Raw genomic sequence first — 26816 nt, forward strand, 5'->3', positions numbered from 1 at the left:
AGGTGGACGTGGTATACTTGGACAGAGGGGTGGAGGTGGACGTGGTATACTTGGACAGAGGGGTGGACGTGGTATACTTGGACAGAGGGGTGGATGTGGACGTGGTATACTTGGACAGAGGGGTGGCTGTGGACGTGGTATACTTGGACAGAGGGGTGGCTGTGGACGTGGTATACTTGGACAGAGGGGTGGCGGTGGATGCGGTATACTTGGACAGAGAGGTGGCGGTGGACGTGGTATACTTGGACAGAGGGGTGGCGGTGGACGTGGTATACTTGGACAGAGGGGTGGCGGTGGACGTGGTATACTTGGACAGAGGGGTGGCGGTGGACGTGGTATACTTGGACAGAGGGGTGGCGGTGGACGTGGTATACTTGGACAGAGGGGTGGACGTGGTATACTTGGACAGAGGGGTGGCTGTGGACGTGGTATACTTGGACAGAGGGGTAGCGGTGGATGTGGTATACTTGGACAGAGGGGTGACGGTGGGTGTGGTATACTTGGACAGAGGGGTGGCGGTGGATGTGGTATACTTGGACAGAGGGGTGGCGGTGGATGCGGTATACTTGGACAGAGGGGTGGCGGTGGATGCGGTATACTTGGACAGAGAGGTGGCGGTGGACGTGGTATACTTGGACAGAGGGGTGGTGGTGGGTGTGGTATACTTGGACAGAGGGGTGGCGGTGGACATGGTATACTTGGACAGAGGGGTGGTGGTGGACGTGGTATACTTGGACAGAGGGGTGGCGGTGGACGTGGTATACTTGGACAGAGGGGTGGCGGTGGACGTGGTACACTTGGACAGAGGGGTGGCGGTGGACGTGGTATACTTGGACAGAGGGGTGGCGGTGGACGTGGTATACTTGGACAGAGGGGTGGCGGTGGACGTGGTATACTTGGGACAGAGGGGTGGCGGTAGACGTGGTATACTTGGGACAGAGGGGTGGCGGTGGACGTGGTATACTTGGATACAGTTCCGCACACACAGGCTCATGTGTAAGGTAAAGTCTACAGGCCTGGAAATATCAGTTTGTAAATGGATAGAAAACTGGTTAAAAGACAGAATTCAGAGAGTCGTGGTTAATGATTCTTACTCTGAATGGTGTAAGGTTATCAGTGGTGTACCCCGAGGTTCAGTGCTGGGACCCTTACTTTTTAATATCTTTATAAATGATATGGGGTCTGGGATTTCCGTCTTTGCAGATGACACTGAGCTATGCGGGGGAATAACCTCCTTACAGGATGTCTCCAATTTACAAGCCGACCTCAATGCTCTGTCTAATTGGGCGACTATGTGGCAGATGAGGTTTAATGTTGAGAAATGTAAAGTTCTGCACTTGGGGGCTAAGAATATGCATCATACATACTAGGGGGGTACAACTGGGGAGATCCATAGTGGAGAAGGATCTGGGGGGATCCATAGTGGAGAAGGATCTGGGGGGATCCATAGTGGAGAAGGATCTGGGGGGATCCATAGTGGAGAAGGATCTGGGGGGATCCATGGGGGAGAAGGATCTGGGGGGGATCCATAGTGGAGAAGGATCTGGGGGAGTCCATGGTGGAGAAGGATCTGGGGGGGATCCATAGTGGAGAAGGATCTGGGGAGATCCATAGTGGAGAAGGATCTGGGGGGAGTCCATGGTGGAGAAGGATCTGGGGGAGTCCATAGTGGAGAAGGATCTGGGGGGGATCCATAGTGGAGAAGGATCTGGGGAGATCCATAGTGGAGAAGGATCTGGGGGGAGTCCATGGTGGAGAAGGATCTGGGGGAGTCCATGGTGGAGAAGGATCTGGGGGGATCCATAGTGGAGAAGGATCTTGGGGAGTCCATGGTGGAGAAGGATCTGGGGGATCCATAGTGGAGAAGGATCTGGGAGGAGTCCATAGTGGAGAAGGATCTGGGGGAGTCCATAGTGGAGAAGGATCTGGGGGGGATCCATAGTGGAGAAGGATCTGGGGAGATCCATAGTGGAGAAGGATCTGGGGGAGTCCATGGTGGAGAAGGATCTGGGGGATCCATAGTGGAGAAGGATCTGGGGGAGTCCATAGTGGAGAAGGATCTGGGGGGATCCATAGTGGAGAAGGATCTGGGGAGATCCATAGTGGAGAAGGATCTGGGGGGAGTCCATGGTGGAGAAGGATCTGGGGGGATCCATGGTGGAGAAGGATCTGGGGGATTCATGGTGGGGAAGGATCTGGGGGGAGTCCATGGTGGAGAAGGATCTGGGGGGATCCATGGTGGAGAAGGATCTGGGGGGGATCCATGGTGGAGAAGGATCTGGGGGGATCCATGGTGGAGAAGGATCTGGGGGATCCATGGTGGAGAAGGATCTGGGGGGATCCATAGTGGAGAAGGATCTGGGGGTTTTGGTAGATCATAAGCTCAATAATAACATGCAATGCAAGCTGCGGTTTGCAAAGCGAGGAAAGTCCTTTCCTGTATAGGAGAGGTCTGGACTCCAGAGAGAGAGAAATCATCTGTACAAATCATTAGTAAGACCTCATCTGGAATATGCCGTTCAGTTTTGGGCTCCAGTTCTCAAAAAGGATATCGGGGAACTGGAGAAAGTGCAGAGAAGGGCAACCAAACTGATAAGAGGCACGGAGGAGCTCAGCTATGAGGAGAGATTAGAGGAACTGAATTTATTCTCTTGATAAGAGGAGATTAAGGGGGGATATGATCACCATGTATAATATATAAGGGGGGATATGATGTCCATGTATAATATATAAGGGGGGATATGATCACCATGTATAATATATAAGGGGGGATATGATCTCCATGTATAATATATAAGGGGGGATATGATCACCATGTATAATATATAAGGGGGGATATGATCTCCATGTATAATATATAAGGGGGGATATGATCTCCATGTATAATATATAAGGGGGGATATGATCACCATGTATAATATATAAGGGGGGATATGATCTCCATGTATAATATATAAGGGGGGATATGATCTCCATGTATAATATATAAGGGGGGATATGATCTCCATGTACAAATATATAAGGGGGGATATGATCACCATGTATAATATATAAGGGGGGATATGATCTCCATGTATAATATATAAGGGGGGGGGGATATGATCACCATGTATAATATATAAGGGGGGATATGATCTCCATGTACAAATATATAAGGGGGGATATGATCACCATGTATAATATATAAGGGGGGATATGATCTCCATGTATAATATATAAGGGGGGGGATATGATCACCATGTATAATATATAAGGGGTCCATATAGTGAACTTGGTAAAGTTCTTCACTTTACAGTCATCACAGAGGACAAGGAGGACTCTTTACGTCTAGAGGAGAAGAGATTTCATCTCCAAATACGGAAAGGTTTCTTCACAGTAAGAGCTGTGAAAATGTGGAATAGACTCCCTGCAGAGGTGGATCTGGCCCAATCAGTAGATTGCTATAAGAAAGGTCGGGATTGTTTCCTAAGTGTACAGAATATAACGGGGTGACATTTATAGGGAAAGTTGATCCGGGGAAAATCCGATTGCCTCTCGGGGGATCAGGAAGGAATTTTTTCCCCTTCTGTAGTATATTGGATCATGGCTCTGCTGGGTTTTTTTTGCCTTCCTCTGGATCAACTGTGTGTATAGAATTGTGTATATAGGCTGGTATGATATTTATTATATATATGTGTATATACAGTGCCTACAAGTAGTATTCAACCCCCTGCAGATTTAGCAGGTTTACACATTCGGAATTAACTTGGCATTGTGACATTTGGACTGTAGATCAGCCTGGAAGTGTGAAATGCACTGCAGCAAAAAAGAATGTTATTTCTTTGTTTAATTTTTTTTTAAATAGTGAAAAGTTTATTCAGAGGGTCAATTATTATTCAACCCCTCAATTCAACAGAATTCTGTTTGGTTCCCCTAAAGTATTAAGAAGTAGTTCAGGCACAAAGAACAATGAGCTTCACATGTTTGGATTAATTATCTGTTTTTCCAGCCTTTTCTGACTATTTAAGACCCTCCCCAAACTTGTGAACAGCACTCATACATGGTCAACATGGGAAAGACAAAGGAGCATTCCAAGGCCATCAGAGACAAGATCGTGGAGGGTCACAAGGCTGGCAAGGGGTACAAAACCCTTTCCAAGGAGTTGGGCCTACCTGTCTCCACTGTTGGGAGCATCATCCGGAAGTGGAAGGCTTATGGAACTACTGTTAGCCTTCCACGGGCTGGACAGCCTTTGAAAGTTTCCTACCGTGCCGAGGTCAGGCTTGTCCGAAGAGTCAAGGCTAACCCAAGGACAACAAGGAAGGAGCTCCGGGAAGATCTCATGGCAGTGGGGACATTGGTTTCAGTCAATACCATAAGTAACGTACTCCACCGCAATGGTCTCCGTTCCAGACGAGCCCGTAAGGCACCTTTACTTTCAAAGCGTCATGTCAAGGCTCGTCTACAGTTTGCTCATGATCACTTGGAGGACTCTGAGACAGACTGGTTCAAGGTTCTCTGGTCTGATGAGACCAAGATCGAGATCTTTGGTGCCAACCACACACGTGACGTTTGGAGACTGGATGGCACTGCATACGACCCAAAGAATACCATCCCTACAGTCAAGCATGGTGGTGGCAGCATCATGCTGTGGGGCTGCTTCTCAGCCAAGGGGCCTGGCCATCTGGTCCGCATCCATGGGAAGATGGATAGCACGGCCTACCTGGAGATTTTGGCCAAGAACCTCCGCTCCTCCATCAAGGACCTTAAGATGGGTCGTCATTTCATCTTCCAACAAGACAACGACCCAAAGCACACAGCCAAGAAAACCAAGGCCTGGTTCAAGAGGGAAAAAATCAAGGTGTTGCAGTGGCCTAGTCAGTCTCCTGACCTTAACCCAATTGAAAACTTGTGGAATGAGCTCAAGATTAAAGTCCACATGAGACACCCAAAGAACCTAGATAACTTGGAGAAGATCTGCATGGAGGAGTGGGCCAAGATAACTCCAGAGACCTGTGCCGGCCTGATCAGGTCTTATAAAAGACGATTATTAGCTGTAATTGCAAACAAGGGTTATTCCACAAAATATTAAACCTAGGGGTTGAATAATAATTGACCCACACTTTTATGTTTAAAATTTATTAAAATTTAACTGAGCAACATAACTTTTTGGTTTGTAAGATTTATGCATCTGTTAATAAATCCTGCTCTTGTTTAAAGTTTGAAGGCTCTAACTTATTTGCATCTTATCAAACCTGCTAAATCTGCAGGGGGTTGAATACTACTTGTAGTCACTGTATATATGTATATGTGTGTGTGTATGTGTGTATATATATGTATATAATTATTTTTTTTGGTTGAACTGGATGGACTTGTGTCTTTTTTCAACCTGACTAACTATGTAACTGGCATGAACTTCTGAGGGGTCCTCGGGTACTGGCATGAACTACTGACGGGTCTTCTGGCATGAACTTCTGAGGGGTCCTCGGGCACTGGCATGAACAGGTAAGGGGTCCTCGGGCACTGGCATGAACTTCTCAAGGTGTCCTCAGGCACTGGCATGAACTTCTGAGGGGTCCTCGGGCACTGGCATGAACTGCTGATGGGTCTTCTGGCATGAACTACTGAGGGGTCCTCGGGCACTGGCATGAACTGCTGATGGGTCTTCTGGCATGAACTGCTGAGGGGTCCTCGGGCACTGGCAGGAACTGGTAAGGGGTCCTCGGGCACTGGCATGAACTGCTGAGGGTTCCTCGGGCACTGGCATGAACTGGTAAGGGGTCCTCGGGCACTGGCATGAACTGGTAAAGGGTCCTCGGGCACTAGCATGAACTTCTGAGGGGTCCTCGGGCACTGGCATGAACTGCTGAGGGGTCCTCGGGCACTGGCATGAACTGCTGAGGGGTCCTTGGGCACTGGCATGTGCTACTGAGGGGTCCTCTGGCATGAACTTCTGAGGGGTCCTCGGGCACTGGCATGAACTGCTGATGGGTCCTCTGGCACTGGCATGAACTTCTCAGGGGTCCTCGGGTACTGGCATGAACTACTGAGGGGTCCTCAGGCACTGGCATGAATTGCTGATGGGTCTTCTGGCATGAACTGCTGAGGGGTCCTCGGGCACTGGCATGAACTACTGAGGGATCTTCTGGCATGAACTGCTGAGGGGTCCTCGGGCACTGGCATGAACTGCTGAGGGGTCTTCTGCCATGAACTGCTGAGGGTTCCTTGGGCACTGGTATGAACTAGTTAGGGGTCCTCGGGCACTGGCATGAACTAGTTAGGGGTCCTCGGGCACTGGCATGAACTGCTTTTAAGCTTCCTCAATGCAGCTGAATAGCAAGAAAGGGAACATTGTAAATTGAAACCGGAGCTCAGGAAGAATTCACTCTCACCCCATCGGGGGAGGAAATATTTACCCCTCAGCAGCGGAGGAATTAATAATATAAAACAGACGATATCTCAGCGCTGGACTTCCCCCCCGAAATACCAATATTGTATATTGATCACTTCATCCCCATCAATAAAAAGGCGATCAGACTAGAAAAATACTATTATTGGAAGATGAGAAATGTTCCCATATAGACAATCCAACGTTCCCGTCATCATATATAAAATCCCAATCAATCGATGTGATCATCTCCTCCTCCCACAATTCACCACTGTGCAGCACCAACACTTCTCACCCGGAATACATCCCCCTATGTTATTATATAGGACCAATAAACCAGGTTGTAGTGATCACAAATGCCCACAAGATGTCCCCCAAGAGGTTTTTATGTTTTTGTAGAGGGTACTTGGGCGACATCTTGTGGCCATTTGTGATCACTACAATTTGCCTAATTTTAATAGAAACAATAAAGTTGTAGTAATCACAAATGGCCACAAGATGTCGCCCAAGTACCCCCCCCCTTACAAAAAAAACCTCTTGGGGGACATCTTGTGGTCATTTGTGATCACTACAACTTTGTTTATTGGTCCTATATAATAACATAGGATGATGTATTCCGGGTGAGAAGTGTTGGTGCTGCACAGTGGTGAATTGTGGGAAGAGGAGATGATCACATCGATTGATTGGGGTGATTGTATTGTATATATGATGACAGGACTGCTAACAGTAGGACTGTTGGATTGACGGTACGGGAACATGTAGAATATGATTGGACTCTGGGACATTTATTACTAATCATCTTCCAATAACGTTATTTTTCTACTCTGATCGCCTTTTTATTGATGAAAATTGTGTGATAAAAATAATAATTTTAGGGTGGAGGTCAAGTGGTGGGATATCGTGTGTTCTATGGGAATTGGAGCATGCGGCGCACACAACACTTCTTCCAGCGGATGGCACCAATGGGTTAGGGGACATTAAAGGGGCTTGACAATGCGGATGTGAGGTATCTCCCGGTGTTCAGTCCCATCAGCCTAGGGCAGTGACGGCGAACCTCGGCACACCAGATGTTTTGGAACTACATTTCTCATGATGCTCCACTACACTGCAGAGAGCATGAGCATCATGGGAAATGTAGTTCCAAAACATCTGGGGTGCCGAGGTTCCCCATCACTGGCCTATGCACAAAGAGAGTGTACAGCTCACACCCCCCCTGTAGGGGCCGCTGAGAATGAGCCCGGTCTCTCTTGGGAGGCTGTCTGCCACAGACAGTTCCATGCACACCAACAACCCCAGCTCAGTTTCAGGGACATCTTTTTGTGGTTTTTATTTGCAGAAAATAGGAGAGGGATTCTCCAAAGGATATCAGGAATCAACAGGAGGACAAACTTCTTAGCACCAATCCTATAGCAGTGGGCACCCATGAAAGTCCCAGAGCTACCTTACTCACAATGTCCCAGGAGCTGTCCTCCACCTAGCTTCTACATGACACTCTTCAGTGAGGGAGGCAAAAAGACCCTTCTCCAGACCAGAACTGCCAAAGCAATGGCCTTCAGCAGATCACCTTAGCAATCTTCTCCAGACTTTCAGCCCAACACCTGCTGAGGCCCAAACCATAACTTTTCATCTCACACAAGCTGCCTCCCTGAGGCAGCAGCCCCAGCGGAGGAGGAACCCTCCTGAGGAAGAGCCCAGGCCTCCTATTTATCACCTCCAAGGGATTGGCTGAGGTCTGATAAATATCACCCCCTCCCAGGGATTGGCTGAGGTCTGATAAATACCCCCTCCCAGGGATTGGCTGAGGTCTGATAAATATCACCCCCTCCTAGGGATTGGCTGAGGTCTGATCAATATTGCCCCTCTCCCAATGATTGTTTGAGGTCTGATAAATATTGCCCCCTCCAAGGGATTGGCTGAGGTCTGATAAATATCACCCCCTCCCAGGGATTGGCTGAGGTCTGATAAATATCACCCCCTCCCAGGGATTGGCTGAGGTCTGATCAATATTTCCACTCTCCCAGTGATTGGTTGAGGTGTGATAAATATTGCCCCCTCCCAGGGATTGGCTGGGGTTTGATAAATATTGCCCCCTCCCAGGGATTGGCTGAGGTCTGATAAATATTCTTAACTTAGTGGTTGATCCTCCTGCTCTATATTCTGGAAGCTTCTTCCAGAATCAGGTAGTAGTAATCAACCACCAAGCTTAGGAAACCTGGCCAGACAAAAACAATAGATCACCGCCCCACCGAGTACAGAAGAGTCCAAAACTAAACTTAGCCTAACTAGGGCCGGGCGCTGCAAGTCTTCATAGATGGGGTAAGCACCAAGGCAATGACCCACCTCTGGACCTGGAAAGTGCTCTGCAGTGAACATTTATCAAGATGCGATTGTCAGGGCTTGGGCCCATCCCTTCCTTCTCTGAACTGGCCGCTCAGCTATCGGCTAATTGCCAGTTTTCTCCACAGTTACCTGTTGATGATATCCTGCTCCTCAGCCCTGCCTACTTAAGCTGTCCAGTCCAGAGGAGCTCTGCCTTCACCTTGATCAACATCACAAGAAACATCTCCTGTGTTCCTGTTCAACACTTGCTTTGCTGACATCTCTTCTGGCTCCAGATCCTGCTTGCCGTTCCACTACATTGATCCCTGACGTTTTGGCTTGGCTGACTATCTGTTCCAGTTCCTGAACTCTGGCTATGTTTTGACTACATTTGTTCTTTTTATTTTTATTTATTAACCACTTCCCGACCAGCGCACGATGATGTACGTCGACAGAATGGCACGGGCAGGCATATTGGCGTACATGTACGTCCAATATTTGTTGCCGCCGTGCCATCGGGAGCGCGCTGCCGGCGGCGCGCTCCCGCGCTGGTCGGGACCCCCATGAGTCCGGTCACGGGACCCGCGGACTCGATCGCCGCGGGCATCCCCGCGATCGTCTCACGGAGCGGCCGAATGGAGGAAATGCTGTATAAACAGCATTTCTCCATTCTGCCTAGCAACTAGTGACGCTGATCTCTGCTCCATGTGATTGGAGCAGAGATCAGTGTACACTAAATGAAAGCCCAACCCCCCCACAGTTAGTAACAAACCCCTAGGAACACTTAATCCCTACACTGCCACCCACTGGTTAACCCCTTCACTGCCAGTGTCATTTACACAGGAATCATTGCATTTATATAGCAGTGATTACTGTATAAATGACAATGGTCCCAAAAATGTGTCAAAAATGTCCGATGGATCCGCCGCAATGTCGCAGTCACAATAAAAATCGCAGATCGCCGCCATTACTAGTAAAAAAAAAATTATAAAAAATTATTAATAAAAATGCTATAAAACTATCCCTATTTTGTAAACGCTATAACTTTTGCGCAAACCAATCAATAATCGCTTATTGCGATTTTTTTTACCAAAAATATGTAGAAGAATACGTATCGGCCTAAATTGAGGGAAAATTTTTTTTTTATATATTTTTGGGGGATATTTATTATAACAAAAAGTAAAAAATAATGCGTTTTTTTCAAAATTGTCGCTCTATTTTTGTTTATAGCGCAAAAAATAAAAACCGCAGGGGTGATCAAATACCACCAAAAGAAAGCTCTATTTGTGGGAAAAAAAGGACGTCAATTTTGTTTGGGAGCCACGTCGCACGACCGCGCAATTGTCAGTTAAAGCGACGCAGTGCCGAATCGCCAAAAGTGGTCTGGTCTTTGACCAGCAAATTGGTCCGGTCTGCAAGTGGTTAAACAAGTGTGATTTGATTGTACTTCTGTCTCAGTCTGTTTCATGGTTCCTGATAGGCGAAGGCCATGAATTCAGAAGATACAGTCAATCCACTTGTTGGTAATATTTTTTCCAGATTGGATGAATTGGATCACCGCATGGATCAGTTTGCCTTGGCGTTACAAACGCTCCTGAATCGCACGGCTCACCTGGAATCCCCCGCGGTGGCTTCTCCGGTACAACCTGAGTCGCAGGCCATCCCTGCTGCTGCTCCAGTCTCTGTGCAGCACCCACCTCGAGTATTACCTCTATAAGAGGTATGTCTGGTTCTGCTCCGCTTCCCCAGCGATTTGGGGGCGATCCAGTTCAATGCAGAGGGTTTCTCAACCAGGTTGAGATATACTTCGAGATGCTGCCCCAGGCGTTTCCCACAGACAGAAGCAAAGTAGGTTCCGTGATATCTTTACTTTCTGAGAGAGCCTTGGCCTGGGATAACCCTCTATGGGAGACGCAAAAACCTGTTGTCTTGAGTTATCCTGAGTTTGGGGCTATTTGATGTTCCCGCACACTCCGCTTCTGCTGCCAAGTGCCTCATGTCCATCAAACAGAGTACGAGAACTGTTGCCAACTACGCCATAGAACTCCGTTCTCTGCAGAGGTTGCGTGGAACAATGAGGCCCTCGTAGTTGCTTTTTCTCATGGTCTCTCGGATTCCATCAAGAAGTTGATCACATTTGTTATCCTCATTGACTCCAGACTCAGATAAATACTCTCTTTTAAGGAGCCCCTGCGGAAGCCTCCTGTACGTTTGCCTCCGAGCTTTGCAGTCCTACCCATGCCTCCCTCACCTCCCATGCTTCCTGGTACCGAGTCGGTCAGTGAAGGTGAACCCATGCACTTGGGCTTCATGCGTCTCTTTGTGGATGAGAGAGCCTTTAGGAGGAGGGAAAGATTGTGCCTTTATTGTGGCCAGGCAGGTCACTTTTTGAATTCTTGTCCTACCCATCCAGGGAACGCCCGAACCTTGAGGTTCTGTCACAGACAGACCTTAGGTGGCGTTTCATCCCCAGTTATCCAGAAGGATAAGCCCCTGGTTTCGGTCACCCTTTCTTGGGCTGAGTCGTCCATCAAGATACAGGTTCTAATCGAAGCACTCTATCCCGCTGCAGCTGCGTGACACTCCACTTGCCATTGAGGCTCTTGACGGGAGACCTTTACAGCCTGCCCATGTGACTCATGAGACGGTTCCGTGGTCCATGGTCATAGGGGCTCTTCACCACGAGATAATCCAATTCCAAGTTATTTCCTCACCCAGGTTTCTGCTGGTTATTGGTTATCCTTGGTTACAGAGGTAAAACCCCGATTTTGATTGGCTCCCTACTGAGGTTCTCTCCTGGTCACCACAATGCAGTGAGACATGGTTCCAGAAGGTAGCTAAGGTCTTGTGCACCTCCTCACTCTCCTCCCTGCCAGAGGAGTACCGCAATCTTAGCAATGTCTTGACAAAGGTCAAGCCAGTAGTTTGCCTCCACACCGGTCTTATGATTGCACAATTGACATTCAGCCTGGTGCCATACCTCCTCGTGGCCGGGTTTACCCTTTGTCGGTCTTGGAGCATAAGGCCATGGAGGGGTATGTTGCAGACGCAGTTTCTCAAGGTTTCATCTGCAAATCCTCGTCTCCTGGTGCTGGTTTCTTATTTGGTTTCTGCTTTGTGAAGTAGAAGAGTGGTGAACTGAGACCTTGTATTGATTATAGGGGTCTCAATCATTTCACGATTAAGAATCTGATTCCATTGATTACGGAGTTATTTGACCTCCTCAAAGGAGCAAAGCTTGATTTGAGAGGGGCATACAATCTCGTGAGGATTAAGGAGGGTGACGAGTGGAAAACTGCGTTTAATACCAGAACAGGCCATTTTGAGTACCTTGTAATGCCTTTTGGCCTTTGTAACACCCCGGCAGTTTTACAGGAATTTATAAATTATGTCCTCCGAGATTTGTTGCAATTGTGTGTGGTGGTTTATCTTGATGATATCCTCATATTTTACAAGTCCCTGGAGAGCCACCACACAGATGTCTGTTGTGTGTTTCAGAAATGAAGAGAGAACAATCTCTACTGTAAACTGGAGAAGTGCGAGTTCCATCGTGAACAGGTTACATTCCTGGGCTATGTCATTTCCACTGCTGGTTTTTCATTGGACCCAGAGAAACTTTTGACAGTCCTACAGTGGCCCCGACCTGTGGGTTTACATCCTCTGCAGCTTTTCCTGGGCTTTGACAACTATTATTGGAAGTTTATTCGTAACTTCTCGTCTCTGGTCAAGCCCCTGACTGATATGACCACAGAGTTGGTCTCTGGAGTCCATTAAGGCCTTTGAGAGTCTCAAGGCTGCCTTTGTTTCTGCTCCTGTGTTGGCACATCCTGATCCTACGTTACCTTTTATCCTAGAAGTTGATGCTTCTGAGACTGGAGTTGGCGCCCTTCTTTCTCAACGTCCTAACTCTGAGAGCGCTATGAATCCTTGTGGATACTTTTCCAAGAAATTGTCACCTGCTGAGTGCAATTACAAGATTGGTGACAGAGAGCTTGTAGCAAACATTTTAGCCCTGAAAGAATGGAGACATCTCCTTGAAGGTACCACTGTGCCCGTTCTCATTCTTACTGACCATAAGAATCTTACATTCTTGTCTGAGGCTAAGCGACTCTCTCCCAGAAGGGCGCGATGGGCTCTTTTCTTGTCTAGTTTCAATTACATTGTCTCATTCTTACCCGGTACTAAGAATGTAAGGGCTGACGCCTTGTCACGACAATTTTCCTCCACTTCCAAGTCGGAGTCGGTTCCGGTTCCTATGATTCCTCCTGATCGTATCTTGGCTACGGTTCACACCAGTCTCACGTCTCCTTTGGGTGACAAAATTCTTGCTCAGGTCCATGCTCCTCCTGATAAACCTTGTGACCGCTGCTTTGTCCCAGAGAGTCTCCGTACTGCAGTGCTCCAGACTTATCATTCTCCCAAGGCAGCTGGCCATCCTGGGAAGAATCAACTCATTTGGGCCATTTCCCAACAATTCTGGTGGCCTAGTCTACGGGCTGATGTTACTGCCTTCGAAGCTGCCTGTCCCGTGTGTGCTCAGAGTAAGACTCCACGACACCTTCCAGTGGGCCTCCTACAACCCATACCCAATGGAGAGAAGCCCTGGACTCACCCGTCTATGGATTTCATTGTGGAATTGCCCAACTCCCAAGGCAACACTGTTATCCTTATGGTGGTTGACCAGTTCTCAAAGATGTATCATTGTATTCCACTTAAGAAGTTGCCCACCTCTAAGGAACTGGCTTCCAATTTTTGCTCGGGAGATCTTTCGCTTACATGGGCTACAGACAGGGGCAGTCAGTTTGTCTCCTGGTTCTGGCGAGTCTTTTGTGCACAGTTGGGAATCCAGCTTGTGTTCTCTTCTGCGTATCACCCGCAGTTTAATGGGGATGCAGAACGAGCCAATCAGTCCTTGGAGCAATTCCTACATTGCTATATTGATGATGTCATAACAACTGGTCTGACCTATTACCTTGGGCAGAGTTTGCTCACAACAGTGCCTTGAATTCTGCCTCCCGATTGTCTCCATTTATGGTGAATTATGGTTTCCAACCCTCCATGTTGCCTGATTTGTTTGTTCCGCAGAGTATTCCTGCGTTAGAGGAGCATCTCTGTGGTCTTCGTTCCACTTGGGTACAAGTCCAGGAGGCTTTGCATCATGCTAATGATAGGTACAGACTCCATGCTGACCGCAGACGCCTGCCAGCGCCTTCCTACCAGGTTGAGGACAGGGTCTGGCTGTCATCTCCCAACCTCCGGCTTCGTGTTCCCTCACTGAAGTTGTCACCTCGGTTTATTGGGCCTTTCTGTATTCTTTGCAGGATTAACGCAGTGGCTTACGCATTAGACCTTCCTTCCAATATGCGTATTTTGAATGTATTTCATGTCTCCTTATTAAAACCTTTGGTCTGCAACTGCTTTACCACCTCAGTGCCACATCCTCACCCTATACAGGTTGAGAACCATGAGGAGTATGAGGTACAATCCATTGTTGACTCCCGTAGGCGCATACAGTACCTGGTGCATTGGAAGGGGTACGGTCCGGAGGAACGTTCTTGGGTCTCATCCTCGGACGTACATGCCCCTGTCCTCCATGATTTCCATAGACGTTTTCCCCTCAGGCCTGGTGGTCCTCCGAGGGGGAGGGGTCGTGGAGGAGGGGGTACTGTCAGGGCTGGGCTCAGCCCTTCCTTCTCTGAGCTTGTCACTCAGCTGTCAGCTAATTGCCAGCTCTCTTTTCTCTCCACAGTTACCCAGCTGTTGATGATATCCTGCTCATCAGTCCTGCCTACTTAAGCCGTCCAGCCCAGAGGATCTCTGCCAATCGCCTTGGTGACATCACAAGAAACATCTCCTGCGATCCTGTTCCAAGACTTGCTTTGCTGACATCCCTTCTGGCTCCAGATCCTGCTTGCTGTTCCACTACATTGATCCCTGACTTCTGGCTTGGCTGACTATCCGTTCTGGTTACTGAACTCTGGCTATGTTTTGACTACATTTGTTCTTTTGACTTTTATTATTAACTGCTTGCTGTCCGCCCACCGTCATATGACTCTGTTCCAGAGTCTCCAAACTGCTGATAGAGGCTGGATGTAGCCCTTTATCTAGCCCACTCCCACTGACACCAATGATGGGACACTATTCCTCCCACTGACACCAATGATGGGGCACTATTCCTCCCACTGACACCAATGATGGGGCACTATTCCTCCCACTGACACCAATGATGGGACACTATTCCTCCCACTGACACCAATGATGGGACACTATTCCTCCCACTGACACCAATGATGGGGCACTATTCCTCCCACTGATACCAAAAATGGGGCACTATTCCTCCCACTGACACCAATGATGAGGCACTATTCCTCCCACTGACGCCAATGATGGGGCACTATTCCCCCCACTGACACCAATGATGTGGCACTATTCCTCCCACTGACACCAATGATGGGACACTATTCCCCCCAATGACACCAATGATGTGGCATTGTTTACTCCTATTGACACTGGGGCATTTTCTACTCTCACTGGTCATAGTCTGGCCCCCTCAAAGTCTGAAGGATAGTAAACTGGCTCTTTGTTTAAAAAGTTTGGAGACCCCTGGTATAGAGGATCAGATGGACATTAGATGTCTACACAAATACTGAATGGTGGACATTGAATAAGATGGTTCTTGGGTGAGCAGACCTTAAGGACCCACTAAACTAGATAAGAATACCGGCCAGGCTGGACAGACATGGAAGCCCCTCTATGCTCCAGACTCCTTGTAGTGTTTGGGGGGGGGGGGGGGGGCAGTGGAGTTCAGGAACTGAGGTCCATGGGATGAAAACCACAATGGCAGTCCAACAGGATGGTTCAGTAGGTGCCAAACCATCGTAACTGATAGATTACAGCAATACCATAAAAGAGGAAGTTCCTTCGATATCTTCTACGATGAGAGAAACGAGTCTGAACACCAAAGAACAAAAAGAACTTTTATTGCCAAAACAGAAAACCAAAAATATTCCTCTAAACTGAAAATGGACATGAGCTGCTTCCTTCATGGAATAAACATTGTGTGGTGATTGTAGAAAAGCTGAGACTAATGATTACCCCCTATACTAACTCCAACCTCTGCCAGCAGTGCATGTTTTCCCAACACCAGGTAAGGGCACTGTGACAGGAAACAGCAGTTCATCTCACCAGGAAGCCTGTCAATTGGAAAAACACCACTGCTGGCACCTGTGAGGAGGTGAGCTCCACCCATGAGTAGCTGAGTGCCACCCATAAGGAGCTGATCACCCCCTGTGAGGTGGTGAGCTCCACCCATGATTAGCTGAGTGCCACCCATAAGGAGCTGATCACCCCCTGTGAGGAGATGAGCACCACCCATGAGTAGCTGAGTGCCAACCATAAGGAGCTGATCACCCCCTGTGAGGAGATGAGCACCACCCATGAGTAGCTGAGTGACAACCATAAGGAGCTGCTCACAACCTGTGAGGAGGTGAGCACCACCCATGAGTAGCTGAGTGCCACGTAGCTGATCACCACCTGTGAGGAGGTGAGCACCACCCATAAGTAGCTGAGTGTCACCCATAAGGAGCTGATCACCACCTGTGAGAAGGTGAGCACCACCCATGAGTAGCTGAGTGCCATCCATAAGGAGTTGATCACCACCTGTGAGAAGGGGAGAACCACCCATGAGTAGCTGAGTGCCACCCATAAGGAGCTGCTCACCACCTGTGAGAAGGGGAGAACCACCCATGAGTAGCTGAGTGCCATCCATAAGGAGCTGATCACCACCTATGAGAATTGGAGAACCACCCATGAGTAACTGATCACCACCTGTGAGGAGGTGAGCACCACCCATGAGTAGCTGAGTGCCACCCATAAGGAACTGATCACCACCTGTGAGGAGATGAACACCACCCATGAGTAGCTGAGTGCCACCCATAAGGAACTGATCACCACCTGTGAGGAGATGAACACCACCCATGAGTAGCTGAGTGCCACCCATAAGTAACTGACCACCACCTGTGAGGAGATGAGCACCACCCATGAGTAGCTGAGTGCACCCATAAGGAGCTGATCACCACCTGTGAGGAGGTACCACCCATGAGTAGCTGAGTGCCACGTAGCTGAGAACCAGCCATATAGAGCTGATCACCACCTGTGAGGAGGCTAGTACCACCCATGAGTAGCTGAGTGCCGCCCATAAGGAGCAGAGATCTGCCTCTGTAGAGTCCATAGATGATCTATCACTTGAGGTTCTTCTCCAAGCAATAAAAAATATACTCAGACATGAAAGTAGTGATGAAATGTTAGCACGATATTCTCGTACTTTGTGTAGTCCGGCAATATGAGGAACAGACGATTCATTTTCTATCATCAATAGGAAGTGGTGCTCCCTAACGCTGCCTCGGGATTGGCCAGGCCAAGAGATTGTGCTTCTTTCCCTGGGCTGGTGAAGTGCGGTGAAGGGAATCCTCCTATAATCAGCAACGCTCATACTCCCAGCTGATTGGAGAGCATTAGCTCTCACTTTAGTAGTCAGACCTCTGCAGAGAGACCACTGCTTCCACCCAGAGAGCAATGCTGGCCAGGGACAGGCTTTTCCATGCAGGCTGTGGCTGCTTTCTATAAGACTTCTCACACCTTTTCTGATGCCCCTGGAATGAATTTATCTGATTTCATCTGAAGGTTCAATTAGGAATTTGGGCAAATTTTTACATAAATTTTATTAGTAATCTGTATAAAATGTTTTCCACTATAAAAAGGGTTACAAAACATCCATAACACTGAATGTGCAGATCGACCAATCCCAGCCCTCCCATCTCTGAGGGTTTCCCTCTTTCAGGACCTTCTGCTAGGTGTGTGTAGTCTGATCTCTCCTGCTATTCACAGCATAGTAGTAGATCAGGCTGGAGCCGTAGCCTCACGCTGCTATACAAGGGGTGGTGATAAAGGGCAGTACATAGACAGTCGCTGATTTTTATCTCAGACTGTAATAAATAAAGTAAAGAAAATATACAAAAGAGCCCCGCCCTCCTTTTTTTTCCCTGAACTCCGCCTCAGTCCAGGCCCGGAGACGGGGGAAGAGATCCCTACGTCTGAATTGTGTGCTTAGACCTTCGTTCTTCCATCCCGGCATACCTGAAGAGCGACAGGTCTCCATTCAGAGGTAAGTCTACCTCTCGCTATGACTGCTGCCCTACAGGGTCGGAGCGCCCTCCCATGGGCAGCCCAGAGAGCGGCCAATCAGGAATGCTGAAGCATCTGACGAGATGGACATCAACATTTAGAGTTTTCTGTTTTTATTTTTCACAACTCTACAAAAATACAGTTCTATCTGAGGAGTAAAATCGACATTTGTTTTATTTCCCGGTGCAGGGAACGTACGTAGGAGGAAGCCACAGTCCATACAAACCTTACACGAGGAGTGTCCATGTTGTGCGAAATGTAAGTACCCGAGTGTTCTATGGAGAGGCCTCTTCACATTACACTCAACACACGGAGGCCTGCGCACACCGGCGCAACAAGTTCATTAACAAAGATCAGGAGTGAGCCGTCCCCCCCCCCCCCATGGACTCTTCTGGTCGAGTGACCTTCCAATGGGCTGGAATCCAGGTGGTGACTGGGGTCAGAGATCAGGAGTGAGCCGTCCCCCCCCCCCCCCCATGGACTCTTCTGGTCGAGTGACCTTCCAATGGGCTGGAATCCAGGTAGTGACTGGGGTCAGAGATCAGGAGTGAGTCGCCCCCCCCCCCCCCCCATGGACTCTTCTGGTCGAGTGACCTTCCAATGGCTGGAATCCAGGTGGTGACTGGGGTCAGAGATCAGGAGTGAGTCGCCCCCCCCCCATGGACTCTTCTGGTCGAGTGACCTTCCAATGGCTGGAATCCAGGTGGTGACTGGGGTCAGAGATCAGGAGTGAGTCCCCCCCCCCCCATGGACTCTTCTGGTCAGGTGACCTTCCAATGGCTGGAATCCAGGTAGTGACTGGGGTCAGAGATCAAGAGTGAGCCACCCACCCATGGACTCTTCTGGTTGGGTGACCATCCAGCAAGCTGGAATCCAGGCGGTGATTGGGGTCGGATTTCAGGTGAGAACAATCCCCATGCCTCGATGGACTCTTCTACTGGGATCCAGGTGGTGGGTGGAGTCTTACTGGTCAGGTTACCCTCCACTAAACCAGGTTCCAGGTGATGGGAGGGGGTCTTACTGGTCAGGTGACCCTCTGGCGAGCCAGGATCCAGGTGGTGGGAGGAGGTCTTACTGGTCAGGTGACCCTCCAGCGAACCAGGTGGTGGGAGGGGGTCTTACTGGTCAGGTGACCCTCCAGCGATCCAGGTGGTGGGAGGGGGTCTTACTGGTCAGGTGACCCTCCAGCAAACCAGGTGGTGGGAGGGGGTCTTACTGGTCAGGTGACCCTCCAGCAAGCCAGGATCCAGGTGGTGGGAGGGGGTCTTACTGGTCAGGTGACCCTCCAGCAAGCCAGGATCCAGGTGGTGGGAGGGGGTCTTACTGGTCAGGTGACCCTCCAGCGAACCAGGTGGTGGGAGGGGGTCTTACTGGTCAGGTGACCCTCCAGCGAATCAGGTGGTGGGAGGGGGTCTTACTGGTCAGGTGACCCTCCAGCGAGCCAGGATCCAGGTGGTGGGAGGAGGTCTTACTGGTCAGGTGACCCTCCAGCGCACCAGGTGGTGGGAGGGGGTCTTACTGGTCAGGTGACCCTCCAGCGAGCCATGGGTGAATCGTTTGGTGAATGGGGGTCTTTTGGCACGGGGGGGGGACAAGGCTCACTCGGCAGTGAAATTCTTGGAAGCGACAGTTTTTTGTTTTTTTTTAAGGTGCAAATATGACGTCGCTGATTAAAATAAAACGACTGGGCGGCACGTGGCCAGTGCGTCATTTTGTCAACACAATGTGTGTTTGGCACTGACAATACAAAGTGTGTGAGACGAGGTGCCGTCCCCCTCATTGCAGTCCTCCTCCACTCAGCACCAGACCCCTAAGTTCCCCCGCACTGAGTCCCGTGTCCGTGTCCTCCTGGTCCGAGTCCAGGGACTCGTCATCGCTCTGTCCTCCCAACATCACCTGCTGGACCGCCAACGTGGCCCCATCCGAGGTCAGAGACTGCAGACTGTCCGTGCCGAGAGCGCCGGGGGAGGAGAGCGTCACCTCTGTACCTGTATGAGAAGAAAGCCCAGAATGAGACCAGAGAACGGGAAACACAAAACTTCCATTCCTTGAGGGACACGGGGATTCTGTGATTTGTGGGTTATGCTGCCACCTTCAGGAGGATTTGGACACTGGCATACTTCTCCTTCCACCAGCATGCCTTGGGTCGGATGCAAAGCCGTACCAAGAGCATGTTACACGGAGGTGGGCCCCGGGCCCCTCAATGGACTCCCTTACACTGGCTTTGTATCATGATGGGTTTTTGATGCATCTGATTCCTGTCCTGTACACCTGGATAGGAAGGTGGCGGGGGCGGGGCGGGGCAGGGGGGGGGAGATGTAGAGGGACCGATCCCTCCATTGAATGCCCGCTTCTCCTCCTCTCCCTCCATGCAGATATTTAGCGGCTGCAGAAGGGAAATGGAGGGCATTGGTTCCTCCACATGCCGCTTCCACCGCCTCCCTGTCCGTCCCTGGCCCCCCCCCCCTCCTCACAGCGTTGCCAGGATACCCCCTCCCCCCTCAGGACGGAGAGCGGGGAAGGGGCTGGTAAATGTGTCATTCACTGGCCCCTTCCTCGTCTTAATGAATAGAGTCAGTGATCGGTACCGATTGTTTTTATTCATTTATAGCTGAGACATAGTAAACGGTTTCCTATGCTTCGGTTTATGAATGAATAGGAAGCCTCTGTACAGAGCTCTTCCTGTTCATTCATTCTGTGCAGCTGAGGGTACAGAGAAAACGAACAATTCAACTTGGTTCCCAGTCCCATTCTCGGTCTCAAAGGTGAGACATCAGAGGTCCGTTTAGACCCCTAATATTTCACCAAAGCCCCCCCAGCGGGGGTCCTAAAAAAAAATTATATATAAAAAAAAAAAAAAAAAAAGTACTGATAACAGGGGCGGAACTACCAGGGTCACAAAGGTCTCACTTGTGACTGGACTGTGAAGTTTTGCCATGGTGGGGGAGGGGGGCCCCCCCAAGACAGCAGGAAGGTGGCCCGCTCCAGGACCATATCAAAGGGCCCATCAATGGAAGAAAAGGGCCCCCGGGATCAGTGGGAAGGGCCCAATTGGGGACCCTTCATGGTTTCTTGCACCGGGGCCCCTGAAGGTTCTAGTTACAGATCTGACATGGGTATTTCAAGGTCCAGGAGGAGGTCTGGAGGTTCAAGGCCCAGCCGGACCTCGGCAAGGTCTGGACTGTTGGAGATCCCCCATCAGTCAGAACCTACACCCCTCTGCTTCCTCATGCAGAAGGTCACCCAGATATCACCCAATGGGGGCGCAGCAAGCCTAGTATTGGTCCAGCGCCTCGGAGTACACTTGGATGAATGGCAGACACCCCCCCCCCCCCCCCCCAGCAATAACAAGATATTTGTATGTCAGACCCTCCTGATGGTGGCAGCAAAACCCAACAGTCTCTGAATTCCTGTATCCCTCAATGAACGCCCCCAATCCCTCCACACAGGGGGGACTCAGCGAGACCACCCAACACCCAACTAAAGGGATGAAGAGACAGCCAGAGGAGGGACACAAGACTGGGAGAGAGAGCAGGTTGTCTCTTGTGATGGCGGGAGAGAGAGCAGGTTGTCTCTTGTGATGGGGGGAGAGAGAGAGCAGGTTGTCTCTTGTGATGGGGGGAGATAGAGAGCAGGTTGTCTCTCGTGATGGGGGGACAGAGAGCAGGTTGTCTCTCGTGATGGGGGGACAGAGAGCAGGTTGTCTCTCGTGATGGGGGGACAGAGAGCAGGTTGTCTCTCGTGATGGGGGACAGAGAGAGCAGGTTGTCTCTCGTGATGGGGGGACAGAGAGCAGGTTGTCTCTCGTGATGGGGGGACAGAGAGCAGGTTGTCTCTCGTGATGGGGGGACAGAGAGCAGGTTGTCTCTCGTGATGGGGGGACAGAGAGCAGGTTGTCTCTCGTGATGGGGGGACAGAGAGCAGGTTGTCTCTCGTGATGGGGGGACAGAGAGCAGGTTGTCTCTCGTGATGGGGGGACAGAGAGCAGGTTGTCTCTCGTGATGGGGGGACAGAGAGCAGGTTGTCTCTCGTGATGGGGGGAGAAAGTAGGTTGTCTCTCGTGATGGGGGGAGAAAGTAGGTTGTCTCTCGTGATGGGGGGAGAAAGTAGGTTGTCTCTCGTGATGGGGGACAACCTACTGTCTCTCGTGATGGGGGGAGAAAGTAGGTTGTCTTTCGTGATGGGGGGAGAGAGCAGGTTGTCTCTCGTGATGGGGGGAGAGAGCAGGTTGTCTCTCGTGATGGGGGGAGAGAGCAGGTTGTCTCTTGTGATGGGGGGAGAGAGCAGGTTGTCTCTTGTGATGGGGGGGGAGAGAGCAGCTTGTCTCTTGTGATGGGGGGAGAGAGAGCAGCTTGTCTCTTGTGATGGGGGAGAGAGAGAGAGCAGCTTGTCTCTTGTGATGGGGGAGAGAGAGAGCAGCTTGTCTCTTGTGATGGGGGAGAGAGAGAGCAGGTTGTCTCTTGTGATGGGGGACAGAGAGCAGGTTGTCTCTTGTGATGGGGGACAGAGAGCAGGTTGTCTCTTGTGATGGGGGACAGAGAGCAGGTTGTCTCTTGTGATGGGGGACAGAGAGCAGGTTGTCTCTTGTGATGGGGGAGAGAGAGCAGGTTGTCTCTTGTGATGGGGGAGAGAGAGAGCAGGTTGTCTCTTGTGATGGGGGAAGAGAGCAGGTTGTCTCTTGTGATGGGGGGAGAGAGAGCAGGTTGTCTCTTGTGATGGGGAGAGAGAGAGAGCAGGTTGTCTCTTGTGATGGGGGGAGAGAGAGCAGGTTGTCTCTTGTGATGGGGGGAGAGAGAGAGCAGCTTGTCTCTTGTGATGGGGGGAAGAGAGCAGCTTGTCTCTTGTGATGGGGGGAAGAGAGCAGCTTGTCTCTTGTGATGGGGGGAAGAGAGCAGGTTGTCTCTTGTGATGGGGGGGAAGAGAGCAGCTTGTCTCTTGTGATGGGGGGAAGAGAGCAGCTTGTCTCTTGTGATGGGGGGAAGAGAGCAGCTTGTCTCTTGTGATGGGGGAGAGAGCAGGTTGTCTCTTGTGATGGGGGGAGAGAGCAGGTTGTCTCTCGTGATGGGGGAGAGAGCGGGTTGTCTCTCGTGATGGGGGGAGAAAGTAGGTTGTCTTTCGTGATGGGGGGAGAGAGCAGGTTGTCTCTCGTGATGGGGGGAGAGAGCAGGTTGTCTCTCGTGATGGGGGGAGAGAGCAGGTTGTCTCTTGTGATGGGGGGAGAGAGCAGCTTGTCTCTTGTGATGGGGGAGAGAGCAGGTTGTCTCTCGTGATGGGGGGGGGAGAGAGCAGCTTGTCTCTTGTGATGGGGGGAGAGAGAGCAGCTTGTCTCTTGTGATGGGGGAGAGAGAGAGCAGCTTGTCTCTTGTGATGGGGGAGAGAGAGAGCAGGTTGTCTCTTGTGATGGGGGACAGAGAGCAGGTTGTCTCTTGTGATGGGGGACAGAGAGCAGGTTGTCTCTTGTGATGGGGGACAGAGAGCAGGTTGTCTCTTGTGATGGGGGACAGAGAGCAGGTTGTCTCTTGTGACGGGGGAGAGAGAGCAGGTTGTCTCTTGTGATGGGGGAGAGAGAGAGCAGGTTGTCTCTTGTGATGGGGGAAGAGAGCAGGTTGTCTCTTGTGATGGGGGGAGAGAGAGCAGGTTGTCTCTTGTGATGGGGAGAGAGAGAGAGCAGGTTGTCTCTTGTGATGGGGGGAGAGAGAGCAGGTTGTCTCTTGTGATGGGGGGAGAGAGAGAGCAGCTTGTCTCTTGTGATGGGGGGAAGAGAGCAGCTTGTCTCTTGTGATGGGGGGAAGAGAGCAGCTTGTCTCTTGTGATGGGGGGAAGAGAGCAGGTTGTCTCTTGTGATGGGGGGGAAGAGAGCAGCTTGTCTCTTGTGATGGGGGGAAGAGAGCAGCTTGTCTCTTGTGATGGGGGGAAGAGAGCAGCTTGTCTCTTGTGATGGGGGAGAGAGCAGGTTGTCTCTTGTGATGGGGGGAGAGAGCAGGTTGTCTCTCGTGATGGGGGAGAGAGCGGGTTGTCTCTCGTGATGGGGGAGAGAGCGGGTTGTCTCTCGTGATGGAGGAGAGAGCGGGTTGTCTCTCGTGATGGGGGAAGAGAGAGCAGGTTGTCTCTTGTGATGGGGGAGAGATTAGGTTGTCTCTTGTGATGGGGGGAAGAGAGCAGGTTGTCTCTCGTGATGGGGGAAGAGAGAGCAGGTTGTCTCTTGTGATGGGGGAAGAGAGAGCAGGTTGTCTCTTGTGATGGGGGAGAGAGCAGGTTGTCTCTTGTGATGGGGGAGAGAGCAGGTTGTCTCTTGTGATGGGGGAGAGAGCAGGTTGTCTCTTGTGATGGGGGAGAGAGCGGGTTGTCTCTCGTGATGGGGGAGAGAGCAGGTTGACTCTCGTGATGGGGAAGAGAGAGCAGGTTGTCTCTTGTGATGGGGGGAAGAGAGCAGGTTGTCTCTCGTGATGGGGGGAGAGAGCAGGTTGTCTCTTGTGATGGGGGAGAGAGCAGGTTGTCTCTTGTGATGGGGGGAGAGAGAGCAGGTTGTCTCTTGTGATGGGGGGGAGAGAACAGGTTGTCTCTTGTGATGGGGGGAGGGGAGCAGGTTGTCTCTTGTGATGTACACCGGTAATGGCGGCGCTCTCACCGTCCTCGGAGATGCCGATGTCTCCATGCTGTGACATGCCGCCGGCGATGGAGTCCGGCCAGAATCTCTGCACGGGGCGGCTCTGGGCGCTCTTCTTCTTGGTCTTCGGAGTGTCGGTGGCGCTGGAGTCCAGCATGGGTTGGAGGATTCTGCGTCTGGCGTTTATAAACCTGGAATGGAGGCCATACAATAAATCAGATAGCCACACCCCTCTGTGTGTTATGGGTGGAGCACTCCCTGCCCCGCCCCCACCCCTCTGTGTGTTATGGGTGGAGGACTCCCTACCCCGCCCCCACCACGTTGTGTGTTATGGGTGGAGGACTCCCTACCCCGCCCCTCTGTGTGTTATGGGTGGAGGACTCCCTACCCCGCCCCTCTGTGTGTTATGGGTGGAGGACTCCCTACCCCGCCCCTCTCTGTGTTATGGGTGGAGGACTCCCTACCCCGCCCCTCTGTGTGGTATGGGTGAAGCACTCTCTGCCCTGCCCCCACCCCTCTGTGTTATGGGTGGAGGACTCTTCCTGTACAAGGTGTAGCCACCATCTCCCACATCCACACCAGTATAAAGGAGGGGGCACTGGTCTGAGCCCAACCCCCACCCCACTGCCAGCGCTGAGTTCCCCTCCCCCTTCATGTTCAGGATAAGAGACAGGAAGTTGGTTGCTCACCAATTGTTGACCTGTAGTAATGTCAGATTTGTCTGAGCCGCGATCTGCTTCTTCTCATCCTCTGTGGGGTACGGATGCTGCAGGGAGGGAGAAGGAAAGGTAAGTACAGGGAGAACAGGTAGGTATAAGGTACAGCCCTCCTCCGGTGGGCATATGAATGTGTATGCTGCTGCAAGATTATAGGTGGAGAGGAACTCTCCATCGGTGTATTGTATGCTGCAAGCCCCTGACGATGTCCTCTAGTAACGAAACATGTTGGGTGGGGCTCAATCGGTGACGTCATCACGCCCCCCCCTACTGACTGTCCATTTGTGTTCATCTCTGTACCCACATTGTAAGTACATGTCTGTTGCTTAATAAAGGTGACTTATATTGTGGATTTACCCTATGTGGGCCTCCGCGCTCCTCTTTCATCTCTTTGAGCTGGTGGTTGCCCTCCCAGTGACCTACCAAACAAGAGCTTCATCTCATGATCTCTGTTACAATCTGTAAAAGGTGAATTGTTTGTGGGCGAGGAAAAAACACGATAACAACACAAAAATAGGTAACTATGTAATATACTAGCAGGCTATATTGCCACCTACAGGAGGGTTGGAATTCCGGAGGTCATATACTGTGGCCTACAAGAGGGTAAGACACCCCACCAGACAGGGGAGCTGCATGAGACAAAGCCAATGTAGCACCAATATTTAAAAAGGGCCCAAAATACATCCCTGGGAATTACAAACCAGTCAGCCTAACATCAATAGTAGGTAAACTCTTGGAGGGGATGATAAGGGACTGTATACAAGATTTTAGTAATGAGAACGCTATCATTAGCAGTAATCAGCATGGATTCATGAAGAATCGTTCTTGCCAAACCAATCTAATAATCTTCTATGAGGAGGTGAGTTGCCATCTAGATAAAGGAAGGCCCGTAGACGTGGTGTATCTAGATAAAGGAATGCCCATAGACATGGTGTATCTGGATAAAGGAAGGCCCGTAGATGTGGTGTATCTGGATAAAGGAAGGCCCGTAGACGTGGTGTATCTAGATAAAGGAAGGCCCGTAGACGTGGTGTATCTAGATAAAGGAATGCCCGTAGACGTGGTGTATCTAGATAAAGGAAGGCTTGTAGATGTGGTGTATCTAGATAAAGGAAGGCCCGTAGACGTGGTGTATCTAGATAAAGGAAGGCCCGTAGATGTGGTGTATGTAGATAAAGGAAGATCCGTAGACGTGGTGTATCTAGATAAAGGAAGGCCCGTAGACGTGGTTATCTAGATAAAGGAAGGCCCGTAGACGTGGTGTATCTGAATAAAGGAAGGCCCGTAGACGTGGTGTATCTAGATAAAGGAAGGCCCGTAGACGTGGTGTATCTGGATAAAGGAAGGCCCGTAGACGTGGTGTATCTAGATAAAGGAAGGCCCGTAGACGTGGTGTATCTAGATAAAGGAAGGCCCGTAGACGTGGTGTATCTAGATAAAGGAAGGCCCGTAGACGTGGTGTATGTAGATAAAGGAAGATCCGTAGACGTGGTGTATCTAGATAAAGGAAGGCCCGTAGACGTGGTTATCTAGATAAAGGAAGGCCCGTAGACGTGGTGTATCTAGATAAAGGAAGGCCCGTAGACGTGGTGTATCTAGATAAAGGAAGGCCCGTAGACGTGGT

The 26816-nt window shown here is 50.4% G+C and overlaps 1 protein-coding gene across 2 annotated transcripts in view; it reads right to left on the reverse strand.

Moving 5' to 3' along the window:
• Positions 1 to 15650: 15650 nt before the first annotated feature.
• PKNOX1 (PBX/knotted 1 homeobox 1) overlaps positions 15651 to 26816 on the reverse strand; it is a 46276-nt gene continuing 35110 nt past the window's right edge. For both annotated transcript variants that reach the window (XM_077479462.1, XM_077479463.1), the window contains 3 exons: positions 25166 to 25242; positions 24498 to 24667; positions 15651 to 19857 (listed from right to left, as the gene is read on the reverse strand). In XM_077479462.1, coding sequence (XP_077335588.1) covers positions 19646 to 19857; positions 24498 to 24667; positions 25166 to 25242 — 459 coding nt within the window. In that variant the 3' untranslated portion in view covers positions 15651 to 19645. The remainder of the gene's footprint in view (positions 19858 to 24497; positions 24668 to 25165; positions 25243 to 26816) is intronic.

Source organism: Lithobates pipiens, unplaced genomic scaffold (genome assembly GCF_037356315.1).
Source record: "Lithobates pipiens isolate NorthernLeopardFrog02 unplaced genomic scaffold, aLitPip1_a1.2 Scaffold_16, whole genome shotgun sequence".
NCBI lineage: Eukaryota > Metazoa > Chordata > Amphibia > Anura > Ranidae > Lithobates > Lithobates pipiens.